The sequence below is a fragment of the Drosophila takahashii genome, chromosome X (assembly GCF_030179915.1).
Source record: "Drosophila takahashii strain IR98-3 E-12201 chromosome X, DtakHiC1v2, whole genome shotgun sequence".
NCBI lineage: Eukaryota > Metazoa > Arthropoda > Insecta > Diptera > Drosophilidae > Drosophila > Drosophila takahashii.
This window is the reverse complement of record NC_091683.1, coordinates 5,558,079-5,580,371: the sequence shown is the minus strand read 5'-3', so window position 1 is coordinate 5,580,371 and position 22,293 is coordinate 5,558,079. Positions and strand designations below refer to the sequence as shown.

General features: G+C 37.6%; 4 protein-coding genes across 4 annotated transcripts in view; all 4 read left to right on the top strand.

Moving 5' to 3' along the window:
• Positions 1–221: 221 nt before the first annotated feature.
• Positions 222–2,647, top strand: Uba5 (Ubiquitin-like activating enzyme 5). Its single transcript, XM_017155753.3, has 2 exons — positions 222–629; positions 1,546–2,647. The coding sequence occupies exons 1-2, from the start codon at positions 340–342 to the stop codon at positions 2,483–2,485; spliced, it is 1,230 nt and encodes a 409-aa protein (XP_017011242.2). The 5' UTR covers positions 222–339; the 3' UTR covers positions 2,486–2,647.
• A 433-nt stretch (positions 2,648–3,080) lies between these two features.
• Positions 3,081–4,021, top strand: Spase25 (Signal peptidase complex subunit Spase25). The gene is made up of 2 exons (XM_017155615.3): positions 3,081–3,258; positions 3,378–4,021. The coding sequence occupies exons 1-2, from the start codon at positions 3,220–3,222 to the stop codon at positions 3,924–3,926; spliced, it is 588 nt and encodes a 195-aa protein (XP_017011104.2). The 5' UTR covers positions 3,081–3,219; the 3' UTR covers positions 3,927–4,021.
• An 850-nt stretch (positions 4,022–4,871) lies between these two features.
• Positions 4,872–6,661, top strand: betaTub65B (beta-Tubulin at 65B). Its single transcript, XM_017155759.3, has 2 exons — positions 4,872–5,120; positions 5,172–6,661. Exons 1-2 carry the CDS (start codon positions 5,064–5,066, stop codon positions 6,492–6,494), a joined length of 1,380 nt encoding a protein of 459 aa, XP_017011248.2. The 5' UTR covers positions 4,872–5,063; the 3' UTR covers positions 6,495–6,661.
• Positions 6,662–9,043: 2,382 nt separating this feature from the next.
• Drak (Death-associated protein kinase related) overlaps positions 9,044–22,293 on the top strand; it is a 60,048-nt gene continuing 46,798 nt past the window's right edge. Inside the window, exons 1-2 of the mRNA XM_017155636.3 lie at positions 9,044–9,276; positions 9,561–9,860. Of these exons, the coding sequence (XP_017011125.3) occupies positions 9,727–9,860 (134 nt within the window). The 5' untranslated portion in view covers positions 9,044–9,276; positions 9,561–9,726. The remainder of the gene's footprint in view (positions 9,277–9,560; positions 9,861–22,293) is intronic.

Here is a 22,293-nt window from a genome sequence, read left to right as displayed (position 1 = left end):
ATACAAAGCGATGGTCTGAATCGAGAGTGGGTTGAATAAAATAGATTTAAATTCATTTGGAAGATGGTTTCTTTAGGATCTTTAGTAATTTATTGTTTAATTCAAATAGGCGCGCCCTTTGGTAGCATTGCTCAACACTGTTTTTAGTCGGCGGTATTTTTGCGGTATTTCGGCTATCGCTGTTGGACCATCTCTAATCGATAACAGGTGGCTCCTCCACTCAGTAGGACCGTATTTGCAAAAACACAACTACGTGGCTGCGATTAAAAACTTGAAAGCGAAAGTTGAAAGTTTAAGAGGCTTTGGAGGATCCGCCACGGGAGGAACCTTTTCGCCAGGATGTCGCACGCCATCGACGAACTGCAGGCGATCATCGCCGAGCTGAAAACGGAGCTAGAGGAGCCAAAGGCCACCGGGAGCAGCAGTGGAAATGGAAACATAAATAAAAACCAAGTCCGCGATCGCATTGAACGCATGTCCGCCGAGGTGGTGGATTCCAATCCCTACAGCCGCCTGATGGCCCTGCAGCGGATGAACATCGTCAAGGATTACGAGCGGATCCGCGACAAGGCGGTGGCCATTGTGGGCGTGGGCGGCGTGGGAAGCGTCACCGCCGACATGCTGACACGGTAAATACACGGCGAGAAAAGTCTGCTTAATGCCTAGCTAAAAAATTAATACTTATGAAAGCTAAGAGCTAATATATATGGCATTTCAAGATCCTAAAATCACCTTAATCACATTTAGAGTAAAATACAAACAGTTTAAGACCTTTTATTATTATTAAATACACGGCGAGAAAAGTCTGCTTAATAGCTAGCTAAAAAATGCATTACAGAGATTAAAGTTAAGATATAATACAAGAGTACCATCACTTAGGGATTTAGTTATCTGAAAATTAATTTTTTGGAATTTTTCAATAATTTTACAACAGATATTGATTTGATTTTTTGTTAACTAATATTAATATAATATAATATATGGCTTTTCACGATCTTACAATCACTTTGAACAATATAGAGTAAAGTACAAACACTTTAAGACCTTTTTTATAAGATGGTACCTAGATACATATGTAGGAATTCCGCAATTTAATAGTTTCTTTATATCATTTTCAAGTTTAAACTCATGATATGATATAGAGTACCCTCACATAAGACCCCAGATATCTGATTTATTCGTGAAATTTTAGACTAGATATTGAATTAATTTTCTTAATTAATACCTAGATTAAAATGCATACTTGTGCATATAAAAACTACGCTACGATATGATATTTTATGATCTTAAAATACAAACAGTTTTATACAGTTTTAAACCTTTTTTATAGGTACACATATATATTTATTCCTCATTTTAATTTTCTGTTTATATCAGTTTAAAGTTTTAACTCCAGGATATGATATCTGAAAATACATTTTTGGATTTTTTTTAATAATTTTAGACTAGACGTTTTTAAAACTGGGATAAAACCCTAAATATAAAATGTATAATATCAACAAAGATTTAAATCTTTACTCATGTTTCCCCTTATCTTCCCCGCAGCTGCGGCATTGGCAAACTGATCCTCTTCGACTACGACAAGGTGGAGCTGGCGAACATGAACCGTCTGTTCTTTACGCCCGACCAGGCGGGCCTCTCCAAGGTGGCCGCCGCCGCCGCCACGCTGAGCTTCATCAATCCGGACGTGGAGATCGAGACGCACAACTACAACATCACGACGGTGGACAACTTCGATGGCTTCCTGGAGACGATCTCGCGCGGCGGTCGCATTGCCGGCCAGCCGGTGGATTTGGTGCTCAGCTGTGTGGACAATTTCGAGGCGCGAATGACCATAAATACGGCCTGCAATGAGCTGAATCTCAATTGGTTCGAGTCGGGCGTTTCGGAGAATGCCGTCTCCGGGCATATTCAGTTTATTCGTCCTGGGGACACCGCCTGTTTCGCCTGCGCTCCTCCTTTGGTGGTGGCCGAGAACATTGACGAAAAGACGCTGAAAAGGGAAGGCGTTTGCGCCGCCTCGCTGCCCACAACCATGGGCATAACGGCTGGATTCCTGGTGCAAAATGCCCTCAAGTATCTGCTGAATTTCGGCGAGGTATCCGACTATCTGGGCTACAATGCGCTGAGCGACTTCTTTCCCAAGATGACGCTCAAGCCGAATCCGCAGTGCGACGATCGGCACTGTTTGGCCAGGCAAAAGGAGTTCCAGGCGAGGCCGAAACCGAAAGTAGTAGAGGAGGTGAAGGCAGCCAGCGAGGAGCCGCTGCACGCCACTAACGAATGGGGCATTGAATTGGTGGCCGAGGATGAGCCGGTGGCCAGTAATTCAACGGCAGATGAAGCCTCTAAAGTTGGCGAAGGTCTGAGACTGGCCTACGAGGCACCTGAAAAGGATAATGAAAATCTAGGAGCACCTGCAGCCGAAGCAGCGGAAGACGGCGCCAGTTTGGAGGACCTAATGGCGCAGATGAAGTCCATGTGAATGATCGCCTCAATTCCATACTCTCTAATTTATAGACACTTTTTAATGTAAAGCATTTCTTTTTTTTGTACTGTATAAACTGCGTTTTGTTTGTGTGACAGTTGGCCCAGCCATTTGTGAGGTCTTTGAACATAAAATGCCAGCTGACAAGGTGGAAAACAATAAATAAATGTTATTTTTTTAGATAAATTTTTGTAAGAAAAACGTGGTTTAAATTTTGATTTAATTAAAATTATATACCACCACCGATTGATCGATTTGTAGATTGTTGAAATCATATTTATAATTTCATTTCTGCTGTGTAAGTTATTTAAATTACGCTCCCACTTCGTGGCTTGTCTGGTATTTTTAGTATTTTCCCCTTAGCGATCTGGCAGCACCGGCCCACTGCCGTTTATCGATAAAGACAACCGATAAGAGTTTTTCCCCTCTGCCACACGCACTTTTCACAATCACGATCGTTAATATAATATCTAAAATTTAATTTCTGCTGTATTATTTATTTAAATTACGCGCCCACTTCGTATCGCTTGTCTGGTATTTTTCGGTATTCTTTTCCCTGAGCGATCTGGCAGCACCGATAAGCCCAACCGATAGGCGATTACATTTTGTTGTCGCGTTGTCAAAAGAAAAAAGCGAAGGAAAATCTCCTGGAAAAAGAGTTTTTCCTGCCTGCCACACGCACTTTTCACAATCACCGAGGGCCGGAAAAGCGCAGCCAGAGTACACGCGACATGGGCAAGAAGGAGGAAAAGTCACAGCCGGGCGAGGAGGTGAGCAAATCGAAATGCCGGCTTGGCATTCTGTGGGATTTGTGATTCGTAGACACGTCACTGCATGTTTGGTTGGGATTTCTAAGTGATTTTAACTGAATTTAATATTTAATTAACAGCTCGTCAAGGTCAACAAGTGGGATGGCTCGGCGGTGAAACACGCCCTGGATGATGCGGTGAAGACCTGCCTTTTGGGCGACCGGCCGCAGCTGAAGGAGCAATTCGGTCTGGTCAACACCCGTTTGGCCCTCTGCGCCCTCGCCGTTCTGGTGGCCATCATGGCCCACGCCTGGGACTTCACCCACCCCTTCCCGGAATCCCGGCCAGTGCTTCTGTTCAGTGTCCTCGCCTACTTTGCCCTGCTGGGCGTGCTCACCCTGCACTCGAGTTTCCGCGAGAAGGGCACCTTTGCGGTGGCCCTGCAGAAGGACAAGGAGCGCGAGCGCCTGTGGGAGGCCAGTTCGGATATGAGGAAGTACGACGACAAGTATCTGCTGACCCTCAGCGTGCGCGACTCCTCGGCGAAGAATGGAAAGCGGCGCGAGCAGAGCAGCAGCAAGTCCTGCGCCGCCTTCATCGATCAGAATGGCATCGTGCTGGACAACCTGGTGGCCAACGAGGTCAATCGGCTGTTCAACGCTTTGGCCGCCGACAAGAAGGACAAGTAGCTGGCCAGCTGAAGGTCCCACAACTGGAATCTAAACCTCCTTTTTTTTTCTTCTATATAAATAAACCATAAACCTTACTTAAATGTCCCATTAAACTTTGCTTTTGTGATTATAAGCGATTGCAACTAGGTTCTTGAAGCCTGTGTTCAGATTTGTACGAGTCTAAAATATTTATAAGTTTCCCAGGAGAAGTTCAGTTGGTGGCCAACGAGGTCAACTTGTCCAAGAAGGACAAGTAGCTGGCCAGCTGAAGGCCTAAAACAGAAATCTAAATCTCCTTTTTTTTCTCTTCTATATAAATAAACCATAAACCTTACTTAAAGTCCCATTAAACTTGGCTTTTATAAATTATAAATGATTGTAACTAACCTTAGTTCGGATGTGTATAAGTTAGAGCCCTGCATGAATGGATTCATTGAATTATTTTAAATTTATTGTTTTATATAAGAATGAATTAATTCGAATTTTGAGTTTAATAGAATTGAATGAATTTGAATTTTAAGTTTAATAGACTTGAATGAAATAATTCCAACGACAACTTCTTTTGAAGAGGAAAGGCCCATAATTTTGTGATTAACTCTAAATTTAAATTTTTTTACTAAGCACTTAACATTGATTTGTTAAATATTTTTTCACTTTTTGTTCTCAAAAGAAAGCACAAAAAAAATCTGGCAAATTCGAAAAATTCATAAAAATTAAATTAATTTTATTTACTAAACAGTTAAGTTCTCAAAAGAAAGCATAAAAAAATATGGCAAATTCATAAAAATTAATTAGAAAAACATTCAATTTATTTCACATAAAATTTAAATTAAACAAATCACAAATTTCATGGCAAACTATGATAAAACATATTATTTGTATTTTGTTAAATTAAAACTAGTATACAACACTACATTTAATGGAAGAAATGGCACTGGAAACTGGAGTCCTTCGGCCGATGATAAAACAAAAATTCAATGATTCACTTAGGGCTCAAGTATAAGTCTAAAATATTTTTTTAAGCTACCCTAGGTCTCTCAAAAATTGTATGAAAATATTAACAAGACGGCCAGGAGTCAGCTCTCCACTAGAAAAATAAGAAAAGCAGAGGATGAGGCAGTAGTAGTTTCGAGGAGCGCAGGAGATTGGGTCAGCATGCGGGAGATAGTCACCCTGCAGATCGGCGGAGCGGGCAATGCCATTGGCGATTCGGTGGGTATGATAATATAACTATAACTAATATATAATTAATTTATTCCTTAGTTCTGGCACGTCATCTCGCACGAACATGGCGTGGATTATGCCTCGGGAAGATTCGGGGGCACCAGCCCTTTGCAACTGGAGCGGATTAATGTATTCTTCAATGCGACGGCCAGCAAAAGGTTCTATGCCCGCTCCATACTCATCGATACGGAGGCGAGCACAATACAGCGTTTGAATGCCAGCAGTCAGCTTTACAGGCCGGAGAATTTTGTGGCGGGAACGGAGAGTGCTGGGAATAATTTTGCCCGCGGCTATCACACCGATGGAGCAGCTATCCTGGAGCAAGTGCTGGATAGCACGCGACGGGAGGTGGAATCGGTGGACTCGCTGCAGGGCTTTCAGCTCCTCCACTCGATTGGCGGCGGCACGGGCTCCGGTTTGACTTCGCTGATTATGGAGGCTCTGGTGGAGCAGTATCCGGATAATTTGCTATGCAATTATGTGACCATTCCATCGCCCAATATGTCCCAAGTGGTAGTGGAACCCTATAATGCCTTGTTGAGCACCCCTGCCCTGGTGAACAACTCGCATTTGACGTTCTGCTTGGACAACGAGGCCTTGTTTCAGATCTGCAATAGGAATCTGAAGATTAAGATGTCCGGCTATGAGCATATTAATCATATTGTGGCCTTGACCATGTCTGGGATTACCACCTGCTTGAGATTCCCAGGTCAACTAAATGCCGGGCTGCGCAAGATCTATGTGAATATGGTTCCCTTTCCGAGGTTGCATTTCCTCATTCCCGGCTTTGCACCGCTGGTCACCTGCAAGCAGCAGCAGTTCAGCAAGGGCACCGTTTCGGAGCTCGTCCAGCAGATCTTCTCGAGCAATAATCTCCTGTGTGCCATTGATTTAAGGCAGGGTAAATTACTCACAGCTGCTGGAATTTTCCGTGGCAGAATGTCGCCGCGGGAGGTGGATCAACTGATGACTGGGGTGAGGAACAAGAATATCAATAATTTCGTCGATTGGATACCGAATAATATCAAGACTGCCATTTGTGATATTCCACCGAGGGGTTTGAAAATGTCGGCCACTTTTATAGGCAACACGACGGCAATTCAGTCGCTTTTTCAGCGTCTGCTCGACGGATCCATGGCCATGTTGCGGCGCAAGGCCCATTTGCATTGGTACACCGGCGAGGGAATGGAGGAGCAGGAGTTCCAGGATGCCCAGCAGGAGCTGCAGGCCATCATCGATGATTATCGCAGCAGTGCCGAGGGTGAGGATTCAGGAGGAGCTGGCCGAAATGGAACCGCCGAGGATGACAGCGATGAGGATGCCACCGCCGCCGGTCCCAAGTGTCCTTACTGCACCGATTAAACTCAGTAATTAACCCTCCTCATCACACGAAAAAAGATTCAAGGACTCCGGTAAAAATTCCAAAGTGTCCTCCTTTGTCGTTGCGCGTCTGGGATTCGGATTCATACATACTTCTGCCATTGATATTTCGATTTCGATTAGGAAAATATATATATTTTAGATAGTAACCTTTAGTTTTGTACTATTTTCGGTTTTTATATTTCGATTTCTTGGGTAAAACTGGTAAAATGGTTTTTCTTTATTGTTTTTTATGGGTTTAAATAATATTTGAAAAATTTATATTTCGAGTAGGAAAATACATATATTATACAGATTTCATTATTGAACTATTTTCAACCACTTGATTTAAATGGGTTTTACTTCATAGGTATTTTTAAAAATTGATATTTCGATTTCGATTAGGAAAATATATATATTTTAGATAGTAGCCTTCAGTTTTGTACTATTTTCGGTTTTTATATTTCGATTTATTTGGTAATCTGTAGATTAAGATTAAAAAAAAGGTAAATGACTGGGTTTAAATAATATTTTAAAAATGTATATTTCGATTGCGAGTAGGAAAATATATATATTATACAGATTTAATTATTGAACTATTTTCAACCACTTGATTTAAATGGGTTTTACTTCAGTTATTTATGGATTTGATTGATATTTTTTAAAATTGATATTTCAATTTGGAGTAGGAAAATATGTATATTTTAGATAGTAACTTTCAGTTTTGTACTATTGTATACAGGGATTTCATTTTTGAACTATTTTCAACCACTTGATTTAAAAAGGTTTTACTATGGATTATTTATGGATTTGATTGATATTTTTTAAATTTGATATTTCGATTTTAGAAAGTAACTTTTAATTTTGTACAATTGTATACAGATTTTATTTTTGAATTATTTTCAACCACAGGATGGCAGAAAAAAAAACATAATTAACTGGGAAATGTTTATAAAATGTTTTAAGATTAATTCAGTAAATGTAAATTTTCATAGTTCCATAAATCAAATCTTCTAATATAACATCGAAAAAATTCTCATTTTCTTCAAAAAAAGTGCCTATTTTCTACTCGATTCCCATTTTCCGGGCTACTTCACAAATTTTCTATTTTCGCAGTGGCCAAGCATTTTCCGTAGGTCAAAAGCCGGATCTGCTAAACTTGAAAGGCTGCCAAGAGGAGTTTTTGGCGAGTTGGCAGCAGAGAAAATCAGGAACGCGGCGATCGCCCGGCCAAAAAAATAGAAAATGAAAACTTGAGGAGATCCGGAGACGACGGCATTATTAATAGACGGATGCTAAAGGTTTTTGCACTTGGTTTATTTCTGCTCCGCATTCCTGAGATGCCGCCGTGGTGACAAAAATATATGCAACGCACACGAAATGCAAGCATAACGCGTATCCACTGCATAGCTGAGCACACGTAAAAAATAATTTTAATTTATTATTTATTGTGGAGTTTCTCACACAAAAACTCAAGATATTTTGATATTTTTCAAGTTTTTCTAATTTATTTTTAAAAACAATTAATAAAGCCAAAATATTTATATATTTTCTGGACGGTTTATTTGGCTTTCCCTTCACATTTTCTTATGTTCTGAAAATAATTCAAATATTTTAATAATAATTAAAAAATGTAACATATTTTAAAACATAATTTTTGAACTTTTTCGAGTGCACGAAAAATGTGCATCGCCGTTGCAAGTGGAGCACACGCACACTCGCACCGGCGGACACACCTACACACGCAAGGGAAAGCGGTGGAAAAACTTGGAGGGGGGGGGGGGGAAGGAAAAGCCAGGGAACCGCAGGCATAAATATAAATATAAAATTGAGAATTCAATCGAGAGGCGAGATGCCAACTATTTGTGGGCCGTGCCACGCCCACACGCCCCGAAAGCAGGCGCCACTCGAAATATGTGAGAGAAAAAAAGTTTTTTTAGATAATGAAGCCATTTAAGTTTCGTTTTTTGGTTTTTAAATGCCAATGCCAAAAAAAAATAATAAAAATTAAATACTTTTATGAATTATATGCCAAAAATGTAAAAATTATTAATTAATTATTATCAAATCATACATTTTTAAATTTGTTTTTTTTAATTTTCCGCTTGAATTCGAATTCAAATTTTCTCCAGTGCTGTTAACTGCTTTTTGGTATTTTCCAGTATAATTTTCTCCAGTGCTGTTAACTGCTTTTTGGTATTTTCCGGTATATCTATCGATAACTATCGCTGTTGTTTTAACGCTCTTTTGGTATTTTAAATTTTAAGACAAATGCTCCCAAAATGTTAACTTAACGTCATATCTTAACACATAGCACATATGAAAATCTTCTTTTTTTAACTTTCGAATTGCTGTTAGATTCGTGCTGAAGTTCCACCTCTGTGCACGGTCACTATCGATAACATAACACAAAGGTTGTAATCGAAATCAGTATTTATATACTGACACTTACGTCGTTCTTGGTGATGGACAAAACATCGATTGTGGCAAAAAAAACATCGATGATTGTAGACAATTTTGAACATTGTTTTCATCGTCTCCATTTTCTCCACTCTAATTTCAAACCCCCAACGAACGGTTCGTGCGCGCTGCTCCGCTGCGAGTTTCTTGTACCTCCGTACTCCGCAAAAACAACAACAAGACCTGGCCAACAAAACGAAACGAAATCTGCGGGCCTTTCGCATCCAACCTTTTTGAATCGAATCCGAATCGACGAACGGGGCAGAAGAGGGAGAGGAAGAGGCAGAAGACGAAGGAGCAGGAGAGGAGTTCTGCGGAGAGAACGGTACTTGCAAAATACCGAAAATAACAAAAACAACAAACGGCAGCAACAGCATCATACACATACATACACACGCGGGAATTTTTTTTCGGGCCTCTCTTTGCGCGCGCGTGTGTGTGTGTGTTGCAGTTGCATAGTTTTTGCTTCGTTTTTTTTGTTTTGCACTGGAATTTTGTCTCCATCTCCACTCTCTCTCTATCTCCCTCTCGCGCGCAACGCTTTCCGCAGAATTATTTTTAAGCGTGTGTGCTTACAACTAAACTACAATTTTTTTTGGTTCTGTGCAGTTGAGATTTGAATTTTTGATCCCCCCCCTCCCCGTCCCAAAGAAATACGGAGTGAGAAAGAGCAATCAAACGAAGGATTAAACAAAAATAAAGCCAAAATCGAATCGAAGGAAGATTCGATCTTCACACACCACAACACACACCACACCACACACACACACACAAAATGTTCACCGAAAAGGGAATTTTTCCCATTGGCGACGGACTTTTGGACGTGGACGCCGATCGGCTGAAGGGACTCCTCGTGTCGTGTCACGACATCAACGAGATCTACGAGGTGGAACAGACGCCGTTTGCCAGGTGAGTTGAGTCTTGGTTTCTGTTTCTGGATTTTGGGCTTAGTTTGGCACTCTTTTCCCTTGCCAAAAACCGAAAAGCAAACAAAAATCGACAAAAAAAAATCACCAAAAACAAGTTTCTCGCATCTCCACAGGGAGAAAAAATCAACCGATATCAAGTGTGAACGATATTTTCCCTTGGAGTTGAGTTATGGATAGAACTTTGGATACAATCCTAGGGACTTGGTTATGAAACCATTTAAAATGGGAAATTAAATGTTAATGGGAATAGGTTAAATCCATGATATATTTACTGAATTTCCTGTCAAGAAAGGGCTTCTAAATTTCTCTTTAACCTGCACATTAAAATAGAAATTCTGGTTTACCTGTTCGGAAATCATGGGTAAAATTAACAAATCGTATCATATTCTGTTTTCTTTCTGTGCAAAAGCAGCTGCCGAAAAAAATAAAAGCGAAATCCCCAAAAACACCGAAACAAAGCTAAAAATGTTAAAGAAAGTCAGTTTATTTTTCTGAAAAACTTCTGCGTCTCAAAACTTGTTTTATTTACTTTTTTCTTCTTTCTTGCGGCTCGCCAGTGTGTGTGTGTGTGTGTGAGCTTCTACTCAACACACACACAGTGACATGTGGACGGGAGACAAAAAGAGAGTTTTGTGTGGATAACGCCACAGTGGGTTGGTTTTCGAAAATAATCTGGGGATTTTTTCGAAAACCTCTAGTATTTATTTGAATTTATTTTTGAGAGAATGTTCTATAAATTTAATAAGTATTTTTTTTAATTTACCGAAATTATTTCATACTATATATTGATCTATTATGATCTTCCCTATGGACTGTGTATGTATCGAGAGATTTTAGTTTATTTACTTACCTGATTTTGGTCCCATTATGCGGGATTTTGTTTGTGCAACCACTGTGCATCTCGTTCTTTGCCTCTTCCGCATCTTCCTCCTCGTCTTCCTCATTCTGCTCTTCTTCTCCCTTTTATCACACTCTTCCGAGGAGCAGCTGTTACCGTTCGCTGGCGAACTGACCCTCGTTCTCCGTCTCTTTCTCGGGTCCCTCTGGCCCTCTCTCTCTCTCGAATGCCCTTTGACTACCACAAGTACTACCTTTATTTTCTGCTAGATTTGCATTTTTACCCCTTTTCATTATAATTTGTTCACATTTTGCTTTGTTTTTGCCTCATTAGTTTTGCATTTCATCGTTTCTTCAAAGTTCTTCAGACTTTGCCACCCACAACGCCCCTTACCTCACGAAGGTCGTTTGCTTTCGAGCCCCACTGTTTCGTACTCCCAGGGACCCCATCTATCATCATATTCCACCATTCGTTGATAAGCCTTGTGTTATCAGGGGGAAAATAAAAAAACCAAACGAAAATTAATAATAAAACTTAAATCCCAATCGACGTTTTCGAGTTTCGTAAGCAGTCGCATGAAATTCAATTTTTCTGTCATCGATTGTTGTCTCAAATCGTAATTCTTATCAGGAAACCGTTTCCCTGAAGTGTTGGTTGTAAAACCGAATGGAAATTATATATTTAATTGGGAAATACTTGGGAAAAGTAGTTTACTTCAACATTTTACACTTAAGAATATAAAAATAAATAAATAAAATATTATTATCATATCAAATGTTGTATACAAATATTAAATACATCAGTTTTTCAAATGAGCTGCTTGCTAAAATTTAATGGATTCACATTTTCGTTTATAATAAATTCAACTTTCTCATAAATGCCATGCTATTTGTTGTTGATCACTTAAAAGTTTTCAAATTTCTCTATTTTATAACATATTTTTTTCACTTAAGTTGTTAATGTTATAAATGTTCTTCATAACTGTTATATATTCTTTTAAATTATTCTTTTATAATGCCAGGTATTCCGTTTTCAAAGTCTTAAGTTCTTTGGCCAATTTTTTTTTTGCTGTTTTCGATATATTTTAATGTTACTCCCCTGGAATTCCGATGCCAAAATTGCCTTATTTAGCAGTTAAGGTTCGTTCTGCCGTCGACGGGTTATTTTCCTCGGCAATGCTCTTTTTTTTTTGTTAGCCATTTGGCTTCGGTTTCTCATGCTTCTCTGGTTCCGCATTCGCTCAATACCAACTTGTTGCTGCGTTTGCTTTCGTTTCACGTTTTGTCTTGACTTTGTTTTAATTTTTTTTTTTTTTTTTGGGTCGTTTGCTTTATCAACGCATAATTTTGGAACGTTTCCCCTTAAAGAAAGAAATGCGTTCTGTGGGCCAGCAAAAAGAGCTTTTTTTATCAGTCGCGAGTAGATAAGAAAAACCAGGTGAGGGAAGTGAGTTGATGGGGAAAGTTCTTTATTTTGTATAATTATTTATTTTGCAGTGCGATAAATAACTTTTTTTTTGCCACAAAAATAATTTTTCGCTGGAAGGGATTTAGTAAAAAATATTATAAATTATTATAATATATTATAATACCTAGAATTAAACAAAAAAATATATTAAAAAAAAATTGTATTAGAAAATTTTGTTAATAAAGTTAAAACTTACCACTTATTAGCCATCTAACCTCAAAACCACATATAAATATTTAAATGGGGGGCTACACTGTGTCACAATAAATTTCGCCCCAAAAAAAGTTTAACCCTAATGACGACCGGGGAAATAAAAAATAAAAATAAAAAACCTGCCAAATTGGAAACATTTGACAATTGCAAGCCGCCGTCAATCAATCGCAGAGGCAGAGGCGGGGATCCAAGGGGGGTTTTCTGATTTTTTTTTTTCTGCAAGCCGGAATGCCAAAATGTTGGCCAATTGGGCGACCGACGCACATATACAATATTTCTTATAACTTTTGAGCTGTGCATAATTGGACTTGGATGGATGGATGGGTTGATATATGGTAAAAACGAAAAAAAAAAAACACCAACTATAAGTTGGTGTTGCTGGTGGCCCAATTTATATAGTAAAAGAAAAAATCGAAGAAAAAGAAATACAAATTGACAGCGAGACAAATGAAGTTGTGGACACCGGAGTTTGAGTTTGAGATTTGGTTGCTGAGTTGGTTTTTTAGTTGTCTTTGGCCGTGTTTGGTTGTTTTGGCCGTTTGGCTGTTGTGGCTGCCACAAGACTTCACAAAGCCCACTTGACTTCAGCATTGGCACATTGTCCAGTTTTTTATTTTTTTTTCGGAGCTCAGAGTTGGCCTTTCAATTGGAAATTAGGACGCATTTTGTGGGCAGTCGTGGAACGCGCTTGCATAATGGAAATTTTATACCGCTTTTTTGTGCAAAAAAAAAAAATAATGCGTTTAATACGTTTGTATTTTTGGCAGAGAGCGCGAATCAATAATAAATAACAATATAATTACAATTCAATTCTCCACAGCTCGCACACGAGAAGAGTCACACCTTTTATTTATTTGGGATTAGGTTGAGGATACACAGCAGATATTATTCACAAGTCTAAATAATTGAATACTAAATAAATATTTGATTTTTAATTTGAAGCTAAAACTATTTGGGAATATTCTATACAATTTTTCCATTGATTTACCCAAGAAATGTTGCGCAGACTTTCCCACTCAAAAATGAATTTCCCCCCTTTTTCTGGGACCTAACATAACCTCAATGCGTGTGACTGACGTCACAGGAAAATCAACCCTCAGAATCCCTCCCAAAAAAAAAAAAACAGGAATAATGGGGAGTTGGTGGAGAAGGTCGCCCACACAAAAGCAAATACACACCCGAAACAGAAACAGAAACAGCTGATAGATGACTTTTGGGTTCAGTTTCAGTTCAGTTTTCTGTTTTCTGTTTTCTGGACTCTCAAACACATTTGTGCGTGGGCGAGGTTCAGCCTTCAGTCGTAGGAAAATAATATAAAGGAAAAGCCCATTATAATAGCCACCAATCCACCCCTCTGCCGCACAAACATCATTTATTCTCGTCGTCGCTCTTTGGCAAAGTCAAAGTTTTGTGGTAATCTTAGACGAAGCTGCCCGAGGGGAAAATATCGATCATATTATAGGATAGGGTCTTGAGTTTTAGAGGGTGGGGGATGCTGCCTATCGCACATCTTCGCCTCCCTTAAATGTTTGGAGGACCCATTGACAAAGTCAACAAGATTCGAGATTTCCTTTTGTTTTTACAGGCGAAATCGATTTTGCCACCATGTGTGTGGGTAAAGAAAAAGATATAAGGGTAGTTGGGGGTCGAAAATGTGGTCTTACAAAAGGGAAGGGAAAGGATAAATGCAGTTGGGCTTTAAATATAAAAGGGTTCCGTAATAATACATCGAATTCTTTTTCTGTTTTTATATTTATAAACAAATATTTTTTATAATTTGTTTATCTGCATTTGGGTTTGTGTTAATGGCTTTATTTTTATTTGCTGAAAAATACGCATTAAAATTTAACTTTAACACCCACATTAACCCATTGGGGCCGTTGCTCCTTTTATTTTCTTTTCTTCAGTTCAGTTTAGCTTAGCTTTGTTTATTTGCAAATGAATTTTTCAAATTGCCATTTTGGCTAATTAACCGAAACCGAGTCGAGACGCCCACGCTGCCAATAATTTATTGCCTCGCATTGATACAGTTTTGATTATCTCTTTTATGGGCTGCAAATAAAGAAGAGTGCCCCGAACTGTCGATGATGAGTTCATTTTAATTGAGTTTTTCAATATGCCGATGCCGAGTGGTTTATGCTAAGTTCTTCGGGGGGAGTGTCAGTCAACAGTCAATGGTCTACGGTCGAAATGGAAATGGGAATGTTGGGGTGGCGAATTCGACGAGTAGTTTACTGGGAATGCGACCTTGGAGGGTCTATATTTAGGAATGATGGAAATTCCTGAGCTGGAAAATGTCAGCGGGACATGGAATCGCATAATTGCGATGAGAACCAAGCTTTCTTCGGGGCCAAAACAAAACGGAAACTGTCTGAAATTATTATAGTTCATTACTTACATTTTTAAAATTCACTTATAATATTTTATAGATTTTTTTTATAATTTTTTTTTGCATCTGTTGTTTTGTAATGTAAATTAAAATTTCCCTATGAAAAAGGGTATTTTTTTTTTAATCTTCCTTTAGTCAACAAAAATATCTTATATCAAACAATAAACAAAAATACGCCCGCTTCAGGAAGCGAAAACACAAGAGAAAAATAACATCAACACTTTTGCCTTCAAACACAAGAAAAAATGTGTTTTCTTTAGATAATTAACGCGTTGACAACACCAAGAAAAACAATTGAAGACCGGAGATAATAAAAGCCAAGTGAGAAGACAAGAAAGCCAGCGCAGAAAGGCGAAGACGACGAAGAGCCGGAGCTACGCTACATAGATATAAAGAAAGAGACAAAACATAATCGGCAGCAAAGCTTGAAGAAAGTGCAATCAACATATTTTCACAGTCTCCACAGGGCACGTTCCATAAAGCGAACAGTTGGATATAAAGGGTTATATTATATATTATTAAATAAATTAAATAAAAATCAACCAAATATCAGAGTATACTAGCAAAAAATATATCCAATAAATTGCCCACTCTTTGGAGCGACTACTGTATTGTACAGTAAAAACTTCAGAGGGAGAGATATCAGTGAAGCACAAGCTGCTTATCAAAAGAAATGCAAGAAAATACATGTATTTCCCTGTTGTCAACGTTAATTTCACTGCCTGGAAAATTCAGGGGGATGCTAAAAATCTCACTCCAAAAACAAAAACGAAAAGTAAATAAAAATTGATGACAAAACATAAAATTAGAAGAAATGTCGAATGCCCAAAGTAAAATATTAGCAACTCCATCGCTCCCCCAAAAAAATAAATTGTGATGTCGACAACCCTGGACATTAAATAAATGGGAATAGATTGCAACCCTTGGGATGTGGAAAGGGAGAACCAAACCAAACCACCTACACACGTTCGCACCACCCCACGCCGCCCCTTAAATATTTGTTTTTCGGATCTTTTTGACTACTTAAGTGCACTGAAAAAAATAGAAAATATATAAATAAATATTAATATAGGTTTAATGATGTAAAAAACCCCCTTTCCATCGGAATTTTCACTACTAGATGATTTAATTTTAAATTGAATCGGAATATTTGATTTTTAATTTTGATTAGGGATCAGTGATCCATTTTTCTCTCAATGTGACATGTGTGCTTGTCTTCCTCTTCCACTTGCCCGCTGCATTGAACATTTAATTGCTCTCATAAAACCCCCCTGCCACCCACCGCCCTGCGCCCCTGGTATTCTTCTTCCCTTTTGTTGATAAAGCTGCAGCTGCATTTAATGAGGTTTTTGGTTGTCATTTCGATGGGATGGTTGCCAGGGGGATGAGGAGGGGGAGGGGCAGGGTCATTGACAGGGTGACTAAGTCATGCCGACAGCTTAATGTGAACTATGGCCAAATGTCACGACAATTTGCCGAAAGGTAAACAGAACAGAAGGGTGATCAATAGAACAGAGGGGTGGAAATAAAGACCCTTAATGGTAAGCCACAAAAGCCATAAAACTAATCAATTTGATTGATTTAATGGGTTCAAGGATTATTATACTTCTTTCAAATATTAAAACTAAAAATTACTAAATAGTTTTGAGCCGTTCCCGAATTTATTCCAAAATGTCAAGGACAAACGTAAAAAGTATTTTTCAAATGCTTCCTTTTAGCCTAATGACTTGGTTTGTTTTGTGGATCTTTTGTTTTTTGCCCCTCTTTATTTTTTTAGTTTAGCTTTCGGCTTCAGTTGCTTTGTTATTGAGCAATTTTTAGGCAATTTTTCGATTTCCATTTCCGCTTGAAGCGCGCTTTTAGATGGCCTTTAACCTTTTAGTTATGAATTCTTTTTAGCCCCTCATTTTGTATATGTTTTTAACTGCCTTTTTGTGGTTAGTTGACTTCACTCAAGGCCGAGAGCTAAGCGAACGAGTTTGAAATCAATGTGCAGTGACCTTGACAGGGGATGAACACCCCCCCAGCGGAAGTTCTTGCTAATATTATTTTCATATTCATATATTTTTTGAAAAATTAAGCTAAAATTGCAAAAGAGCCTGCTTGTGATTACAGAAATTTTTTTTCGTAATATTTATACGGGCCAGTGGAATTTTATCTTGGCACACAAACAGCATACCTTGGCTGGGTGCTTTTTGGGTGGTGAGTGGGTGGCTGGCTGGCTGGCTGGTGTTTAACCCACTACTATCTACCCCCTTTCTAGCCTCTTGCTTCTTCTTTGTCCGCTGTCTTCTCGGAGAAAGATAAGATAATAAAATGCGACTCGACAACGCGGGACATTTTTCGAATAATTTATTCACTGATTAGGCTATGCAGAGCGAGAAATAAGCTTATTATTAAAAATTATTATTCTTAAAAAATAGTAAATTTAATTTTTTGTTGTAAATAAATATAAAAAAATATATTTAAATGAATAAACAGTATAATACTAAACGCTTGATTTGCAATTTAAGTGCTAAAATAAATAATAATAAGAATAATAAGAATAAATATTTTATGTATATAAATATTTAAATAAATGAACTGTTTTCTTTTTTCTAAACGTTTTTTTTTTTTGCAATTAAAATGCTAAAGATACCTCAGTATTATATTTCTGCTCTACTATTTTTGAGTTTCCCTGCACTTGAGTCGCATTTTCACGTACACAGCCCGTGCCTTTCCATTTTCCCCACCGCCGTAACCTTTGCCCTCCGCCTTCTCGCGTTTCCATGGCTCACAATTCCTAATTCTTCAGCTCAATGACGCATTTCATTGGGGGGAAAACAATTTCGTTCTTGTCTCCATTATTTTTTTTTGTTTGTGGCAGGCCAAAAAAAAAGAAAAAAAAAACAGACATGGCCTGTTGACATTGACATGGCCATGGGCAACAAAAGGAGTCATTTTTTGGCTTTATTATTTTTCTGCGGGGGATGTCGTGAAAAGGAACAAAAGTTGTCAGTGGATTCGTTTGAAAAGTTCAAAAGTGAAGGGAACAGCTTTTGGACGTATTCTTTTGTACGCTAAATGGAACTGACTCACATGGGTACTTAAAAAAAGGGGAAAATTAATACTGTAGATGGTTTAAAATCTAATAACTTTGAGTTTTATAGTTAATACTTTATTGAGATTGCTTTTGATTATTTTATGCACTTTGTTTACTTATTCTAAGTAGAACTAAAATTGTTATTGGGGTTCTGATTGAGTTAGTATTTACTAGGGATACTAAAATACTATAAATCTAAAAAATTGAGTTTTATAGTTAGGATACCGCATTTTTTTTTTTTGGAATAACCAATTTTGATTTTTTACTAAACCTTTTTGGAATTTGGTTATTATTATTTACCATTTTTCTAAAACGCCTCTTTGGAGAACTAGTTCAGTTCGTTGTTGGCTGGGCAGCTAAGTAGAGATGATGCAAGTGGTTTCGTGTGGTGTTATTCAATCGCCGACAACAAAGTTGTGTTGCGCATGAGAAAACAAATTTCCATATGACGACGAGGGAGGGGACTTTGGACGGGACTGGGACGGGGACTTAAGGGCTCCACAATAAGTATTATATAGTATTAGTATTATCTCCCTGTTTGCATCCAGTTTTCAGCCGGAGGAGGAGGCATAACACAGCTGATAAGAGGCGATGATAACCGGGAACCGGCGACGATAATGAAATTTCCAATTTGACATTGGCCTGATCGAGGAAAAACTACGAAACTAATCAAGCGATTAATCGATCAATCAACTGACACTGAAATTAATGAGCCACACACACACGAAGGGGATAGAAAAAAAGAGATATATATTTTTATTCTACTATATAGAGTTCAATTCCAAAATTGGCCAGGCACAAAGGTGACAATGAGGCGGGCTTTTAATTTAAAGCTAACAAAATGCAACGATGACGCATGGCACACAAACATTTCCGCTGAATTAATTATAACTGGAAAAAAAAAATACAAAATAATGGGAAGCTGACTGAGAAAATGCATTCGAATGACTAACCACAAAACGAAAAAAAATAAAAAATATACAAGTCCCGGCACAAGTGCAATGCCAAAATGGCATTGGGCCAAGCCGTGGAAAACAAAAAGAAGAAAAATAAATCAAGAGAAATAGAAACCGAACAGAAAAAGAAATCTGAAATAGAATTGGAAGCCAGCAAAAAGCCAAGTTTATGGTCAAGTTGTAACCTCACTTTTGGCATTCATTCGGATTCGATTTTTCTGTCATTTCCATTACCATTTCCATTTCCAGGGAAAACTGTACCCATTCCGATATCTAATCGATGGTCAGGCCAATTAGTCCGCTTATCGCTGTTCGATAATGATAATAATACTGGAAGAAAGAGTACTCCAGAATGGTATAGCAGCACATTTCTGCAGTTTACTCTGCTCTTGATTTTGTTGTGCTCTTTAAAAAACCACGATAAGGGCCTGATGGAAATATAAGGGCTATAGATGATAAGCGATAAGCCAAGGAGCTGGGATTTCAGGGAAATATAGTTTCACAAAGTGATTGTGATATAATTTTTCACTCGAATTATATTTTTATAGAAAAATGTAGAACCTTAAAAATGAATAAGATTATTAAACATAATTAAACAAGTTTTCAAATACTTTTATTCAATTTTTAAACATAATTTTATGAAAACCGTAAGATTTTTAGAAATAATAATAAAAATATTGAAGACAAGTTAAATATTAAATATGTTTTTAAAAATGTTGTTTTATTAATTTTAAATTGAGAATTGTTTTTCAAAATATAGATCCCAATACAATACAATCTAGTTTAGTAAATCTAGTAAATGTGTTAATAGCCTTAAAAGAGTTTTAAACAAGTGTTCTACGTGTTTCCTCAAATGTAACCACTTAAACTTAAACTTAAACTAATGACCAGCTGTCGTGCACCAACTTCTTATCACAATTTAATTCCAAAAAGACAATTTAAGCTGAGGGCTTTGATGACTAACTGGAAAAAAACGCTAACGGTGCAAATCTGGTGACAAAATTTCCGCTTTTTACGCTTGAACAAAAAAAAAAGCAGCCAAGACCAATTTACCGTTGCATCAGAAGCGGCCAACAGCAGCAGCAACAACAACAAAAGCTGGCAAATGAAATTGTCTAATTGCCGAAGCAACAGGGCAGCAACTTTTGGACAACTGGCAACGCGGCGTATGCGCAACATTTTGCCCAAGCAATGGAAATATTTTACGTGATTTGCGTGAGCAATTGCCAAAAAAAAAACAACAAAAAAGGCAGCACCGAAAAACTGCACTTAAAAAAAAAACCAACGTGAAAAACCCAAATGAAAAAGGTATAAAACGTGTAATGTGAATCGTTTGCTTTGGTTCCCTCATTCGTTTTGGTCAAGGGGGGTTAAGAAGGGGGTAATAAAGGGGTAACGAGGGGGTTAAGAGGAAGCAGATAAAGAGCCGATTTCGTTGTTATTTTCTATATATGTATATGCACATATTGCTGTTGACTCGAAAGAAGAGGTAAATAAACTTCTTATTACTTCTTGGCCCTGTCTTTCTTGTCTTTTTTTTGTTGCTGTTTTTATGTTACCAACTTTTTGCTGCCACCCACCCCTTTTTCTTGGCCATTTCTTGCTCAGTTCTCATTCATTGTTTTTGGTATATACCCTTTCAGAGGGTCCCATAATATTTGTCTTGAGAATGGAATAATTCTTTTTTTTTTATAAAAAACAAAAAAAAATATTTTTAAAATTAAAGATAGTATATTTATAGCTGTTTGAGAACTGTTTTAAATATATTTCAATATATTATATATGAAATATTAAATATAATAAAAATAAGTTATAATATTATAAAATATTTTTAAAAATAAAGAGAATATCTTATAGCTTTTATAAGAAATATTTTAAATATATTTAAAAATGTAATTTCCAGGATATTTTAAGCTACATCTATTGCCAAAGCTAACTTCATTTCTTGTTTGTTATAATTTTCGTATGTTTATGTTAATTTTTCGCCAAACAACAATACACAAAACAGAAAAATTGTTGGCCAAAAAAACGTGACATCGTTTTGGGACTTCAAAATGGGTTTGGTGTTGTTGTTGTTGTCTCTTGTTGAAGGCTTTAACCCATGCTGACCCTGCCCCCCCTCCGTCTTTGCCTCTGTCTCCCTTTCTTTCACTCACCTTTTGCCTTGTGTGTTTCCACACAACGAAAATGGCAACAATAATTTTTTACCCTTTTTTTCCCCCCTTGTTTTTTTTTTACCGCTTCGGGGGCTTGACAAATTTGAAATTTTAATTTTTAACGGTTTTCATTTCAAGTTTTCGGGGTGTTTTATGTTTTATGGCAAATTGTTGCTGCAATCGCTTCACATGCGAATCGGGTTTTTAGGTACTTTGGTTTTGGTTTAGTACTCACTTAATTGGTAGCTGGGATTAAGGGTTTTTTATGTTGGACATTTAAGGGTTTTTTATAGGAAATTTACTCTAAACAATCGTTTTAAATGATTTTATTATATATTGCTAGTGGAAATTTTCCTTATGGCTTAAACATATTCCCAGAATCGAATTCCCTTCCATACACTGTGTAGTCAAGATTGCATTTACATTTGATTATTTATTGCCACACTTTGCGCGAATTCCTTCGCCTGGCAATATATTTATTTTCGCTCCCATTGAAATGAACTTTACAATTCATTGATAATTCACACACTCATTCACTCTTAACCCCTTACACAACACAAAACAACACAGCGAAAAAAAAAGAAAACAAAAACATTGCCACATGTGTGGGGAAATTTGTTTCACTTTTTAATTAGTTACATATTTTTTGTGTTGTGTTTTGTTTTGTTTTCAGTTTTCAGTTCGCTTTTCATATTAAATTAATCGAGAATTATTTTGCAATTGTTGCGTAGTTTTCTAGTTGCATTTTCTTCTCGCAGCCGCTGTAATTGCTTTAATTGTTATTCAAGAAATGCGCCGACTGCCCGTTTTCCCTCGATTCGCGATTCACAATTCGCGATTCTCGATGAAATTTGCCCACCAACAAAGACAATTAATGGCTTATGGCTTATTTTGCAATTTGTTATAATTGAGTGAGTGCAATATGCAATTGCATTTCAGGCGGCTATAGATCGTGTGTAGGGGGCGTGGAGGGGTTAAGCGGTATTGGCTTCAAGGCGACATTTGCTTGACTGTTGCTAAGAAAACCTGACAAATTGTGCTCGTGGTTTTAGCATAATTCGAAACACCGATACTCTTTAGTTGTATAAACTAATAAATAAATAAATAGAAAATAAACTAATTTATTCCAAAAATTTAAAAAAATTCACTTAAAAATTCATTTTAAATTCAAGTTCTAACTATTTTACAAGGGTGTACCAAAATGCAGCTGGCCACGCTAACCGAATCCCAAGTTACCCATAGAACCAACGATGAAAGACCGAAAAAGTCTTTTTAAAGCACACACACACTCACTCACGCACGTTCCGCACTA

Coding starts and splice junctions, on each gene's coding strand:
- Uba5 (XM_017155753.3), top strand. CDS start 340: ATGTCGCACGCCATCGACGAACTGCAGGCGATCATCGCCGAGCTGAAA. Junction 630..1,545: donor ACCGCCGACATGCTGACACG/GTAAATACACGG, acceptor TCTTCCCCGCAG/CTGCGGCATTGGCAAACTGA.
- Spase25 (XM_017155615.3), top strand. CDS start 3,220: ATGGGCAAGAAGGAGGAAAAGTCACAGCCGGGCGAGGAG. Junction 3,259..3,377: donor AGTCACAGCCGGGCGAGGAG/GTGAGCAAATCG, acceptor TTTAATTAACAG/CTCGTCAAGGTCAACAAGTG.
- betaTub65B (XM_017155759.3), top strand. CDS start 5,064: ATGCGGGAGATAGTCACCCTGCAGATCGGCGGAGCGGGCAATGCCATT. Junction 5,121..5,171: donor GCAATGCCATTGGCGATTCG/GTGGGTATGATA, acceptor TTTATTCCTTAG/TTCTGGCACGTCATCTCGCA.